The 4,464-nt window shown below is 41.3% G+C and overlaps 1 protein-coding gene across 1 annotated transcript in view; it reads left to right on the top strand.

The window, feature by feature from the left end:
• Positions 1-3,688, top strand: part of LOC113464113 (uncharacterized) — a gene marked incomplete at its 3' end in the record, with an annotated part of 45,755 nt that extends 42,067 nt beyond the window's left edge. The window contains exon 3 of the mRNA XM_026812109.1: positions 3,380-3,688. Coding sequence (XP_026667910.1) covers positions 3,380-3,688 — 309 coding nt within the window. The remainder of the gene's footprint in view (positions 1-3,379) is intronic.
• Between the last annotated feature and the right edge of the window lie 776 nt (positions 3,689-4,464).

Raw genomic sequence — 4,464 nt, 5'->3', positions numbered from 1 at the left:
TTATTCAATTTTGTAAGGTGCACGAATAATGATGGACTTCACATTATGTAAATCATAAAGATACGTAAAAGGATAGATATGTAGAGTGCAAGAACGATCAGAAAGATCAGAGAGCCCGAAGATCAAAGTTTGGTGAACGCAGCTTGAGTAAATGCCTTGCATCGGCACAATCGGACAACGGAGTGCGCCCTAGCCCCTGTCGAGGAAGGAGCGTGCCCCGGGATCTTTAATTCGACGATGGTCGCAGTTCGATAGGAGAAAACAGGCCGAAGAATCGCTAACTGGATAATACGCGGCATTATGCTCGCAACGGTCCAAGTTAAATCGACGGTCGTGTATAAAAAAGGCTGGTTTTATCCGGAAAGAATCTCCCAATTAGGATAACGAATGGCCAGGGTATCCGGTGGACTTACCGGATTCGGTGACCGAGAATTAGCTGTTAGTAGGCGATCACAAACATGCTTGACTCGAATGCGTGATTGCTAATTTATTCAATGAACGTTTGCGATTGAACCTTGGCCTTCAATTTCGTTTCCATTGACTATCGGGGTCAATACTTGCAAACATTTTATTAAGATTTCGATAAAAGACAATATTGGATTCCTTATGAACAATAATAAATATAATATATAATAAATAAAATAATTTGTGATGGTGTATTGAAATATTTCAAACCACGTAATGCAAATTCAATACATGTTTGATACCTTGAGTCCATAATTAGGAAGAGCCTTAAATAAATAAATAATAGCAGCAGAGCTTTAGCTACATAATATGTGGATCCATCATACTTAATATCTATAAAAGAATATTATTCACTTTATGTGAAAAAACGATCGGTGAACAAAAGTAGGAAAAGACTGTGTATGTATGATCTATACACGTGTAGGAGTAGTGGTGGTTGACGCAGGGTTAATAACGATTTAATGACGGACCACCGAGGGTCGCGATCGAAAATTAATATTCAACCATATCAAGAACATTATCAGCGTGTCGTGTGCGTTCGAACGCAGTTAGCCTTGTGTCCAATGGCTTGATTAACGCGCGAGCCGAAATTAACCTTGCACTTCGACGGCCGCGCAACCTTGCCAGAAATGCAGAATCCTTCGCCGGCCAATGACCGTAATGTCGTTCCCTCGAATTCCTCAATGATTTCTTTGTGCCATGTCGGGCTCCTCCTCTTTGAGTACTTTCACTCTTCATTTCTCGGCCTCCCAGCCAGGTACACGTACACGTGTACGCATACACATTGGCTTACCGCGCGCGTGTGCGTACGTATCTGCGTGTGCAGGACTACGTCTTTCGCTCGTGCTGCACCGTGCTGTCCACGTCCACACATGGGAACTGAGCATGCGATTGTGTGGGTGGAATTGTATTGTGGGACTGCTGTATATCCGGCTGGGTGTGTCGGATGCGTTCGACGGACTGAAATTACATTCGTATCTCGTTAATTTTCGGCTCCGTCGACGAACCGAATTCTGGATGATCAGCTTCAATTTGTTTGGTTTGGTCTCAAGACATCAGGTTTAGTCGTTCAGGTTTTAGTTAAGGTATAGCGTTAAGAGAAAAGCAGAACAAAACTTTTAATCTGGGTTCGTAAGGAAAATTTAATAAAAATTGGTTATCATTATTATTATTATGTGTAATCAAGTACAGCGTCGAAGATCGCAATTTAGGGCTTTTTAAATTCAGTAACGGTGGGGTACAAAACATAGTTTAATAAATTAAAATACTTTCATCTGAATATAGTAAACGAAGCGGCTGTTAGCTTGGAATGGTTCGTATTGAGAAATGATAAGACCTGTAAGTTAGCCCGTGTCGCTTTAATGTTACGCTTGCCGGGACGAGCGTGTAGAATGTTGTATAACACGAATAGAATTCTCTTGGCGGGAGCTTGTTTTTGAGGAATGCGAAAGGAATGCAAAGGTGTTTCGAACAGGCGTTTAAGCCTTTTAATGCAGACTGCCAAAGTTGTACCTACGCGAGTAATACTAATAACAGTTTGGTATATGCTATGAAAATGAAGATGTAAAAATTCTTTAATGACAGAAACATATTAAGAAACAAGAAGAGCATGAATTAATTACAGAAAGGACTGATATCTTATTTATACTTCTCCTCTTGTTTACTATTTAGATAAAATATTTCTACTAATTTTGAATATTATTAATATTATATTTTCCATAGTTTGCATGTTTTTGCTCTGGTATTTAAGAGATTATGATATATAGGATATTCCAGAATGCATGGCTTTCCCCTGAGGGTGTGAAAGAGGATGAAATTCCGAGTCAAAAGTTCCTCTTTCACTACTAAAAGATCAGTGCCTATGCATCGGGTGCGTTCAGCGGAACCAACAGTTGTCCAACATGTTGGGAACCGAACGGTGATCAGTTTCCGTGTCTCAGTCTATTTCACCGAACTTGTTGAGAATTTCTAACTGAGCGAAAAATCACTCAATAGTTGCGCAACTATTGATTCCACTGAATGCACCCAATGCTCGATCGGTAGATAAAAATACCGATTTCAATACTGTCGGGTAGTAATTACTATTCTATTAATTGTCTGCCAGTCTGGTAATCAACGTGGGCAACCTGAATATAAATTATCGTGTAAAGTCATGTCATTAAAACAGCAATTGAAATCGTTAACAGTAACGAAAACTAGGAATCCGAGTTTAGTCTGTTGTGGCTTCATTGATAAACGAGTAGTGCTCGACCCGATTGAATCCAAGTGCAATCGTACGGTGGTATATGTAGTAGTGTATTTCTTCAACGTGTAACGATGTTGGTATATAAAGTATGATAGTGGCCACGTGTGCGAGCGCGTGTGCGGCACATCTCGACTCTCGACTTTATGAATGGAAGAATCCGATGCGTCAGTATATGACTTGAATTCACCGTTTCCCGGAACGCGTTCCTCTAAAATTTTGCTCGAAAATATGTGCAAGTTTACGTCAGTTTTCGTATGATCACGTGTTGTCCAAATTGCAGTCGTTGAGGAAATAAACTTCGATAGAAGAGCGTTACTCACAAAATTGGCTAGAAACATGAGCTGATGGGAATACACTTTTTGATCTTATATAAGATTTCTGGGTAACTCTCTGAGAAGACGAAAGTTAAATCTCTTTACTTTCTGATTGTTACATAAGCCAGTTTGGAGTTTGGATGTACTTCATTTGGTCCATCCAAAGTATTGCTATAGTAGAACATTATTCTGACCACTTTCAAATAAATTGTTGAAATGTCTTATGCGATATTAATGTTTCCTCCACGTGGGTCTATTACGTATTCACTCGTACGGATCGAAATTATAATCAACAATCAGGCTGATGCCGGCTATTCGTCTTTCTGCTCTGTTTCGGTCTTCCTGGTGTCTGCAGAAGAAAAAAATGTCCACGCGAAAACAAAACAAAATCGCGAAAAATTACATGGCCGTCAAGGAGGGACTGGATCGCTTTCATCGTTCGCCGCGACGAAGCCGATTACGTCGGCGCTCGACTTACAAATCCGCTGGGGTATTTCCATCTTATCAGCATTGCAAATTGAAAATGCGACAGGCTGAGGCGAGACGGGCCAGTTTGACCATGGGAGAGGAAGAAGACGAGAAGGAAAAAGAAAGAAGCCACATTTATTCGGCCCCGGGTGAACCCCGCACCGAGATTAATACAACAAGTCCCGAGTTTCGTTTTGTAGGTTCACTTTTTATAATCGACCATTGTGCCTTTATAGGAAGTCGTTCTGAGACTTTACATTAATGCTACTTCGATGAAGTGGAATCGAAATAAATATAAAAATCCGGATTTGGGAAAATATATGCTTATAATCAAATATACGTAGCCATATTAATGGTAATGAAGCTGCACGAATTTGTGTGAAGAACTCCAAATGAAGAACTCCAAATGTTGTGTGAAGAACTCCAAATGATTTTGATATTTATTCTTCCAAATTAGGCATTTGAGCTTAACATAATAATATTTCTTACGAAAATTTGTCATTGCGTTAGCTTATAGCCAGGACAAGCTTAAGTTTCATCGCGTACTTTTTATACAACGAAGGCGGCTTGTCTAAAGATCAGTTATTCACGGGACCCAAACATGGTCCCATCGTTTTTCCCCGGTGTGAATGACCTCGTGCACACGAGCGACGTCGAAATTAATTCGCCCCCTGCGCTTCGGCTGACAGCCAGCCAGCCCGGGATACACCCGTTTTCTCTTTTTCCTAGCCAGCTGCAACGCGGATGTATGCACATAACTGGCCGTGCAGAGCAGATGCGGCGAACCGATCCGGGTGTGTGGTTAACTCGGAATTACAACCATTTAGCGGCATCGCTGCGTTTCATGGCAGTTTCACGTCAGCAATTTGCTCGGAACGAGCGAGCCGTTGTCGCGCATAGCCCTGGTACTCCAGTTCCGTCGTTAATTCGTGTGCGATCGGTGTATATCTTCCCGCGGCGTATTTCTCTCCC

This window comes from Ceratina calcarata, unplaced genomic scaffold (genome assembly GCF_001652005.2).
Source record: "Ceratina calcarata isolate Rehan_Ccalc_2016 unplaced genomic scaffold, ASM165200v1 scaffold256, whole genome shotgun sequence".
Classification (NCBI taxonomy): Eukaryota; Metazoa; Arthropoda; class Insecta; order Hymenoptera; family Apidae; genus Ceratina; species Ceratina calcarata.
Note: the sequence above shows the minus strand (reverse complement) of the source record. Positions and strands in the feature narration are given on the sequence as shown.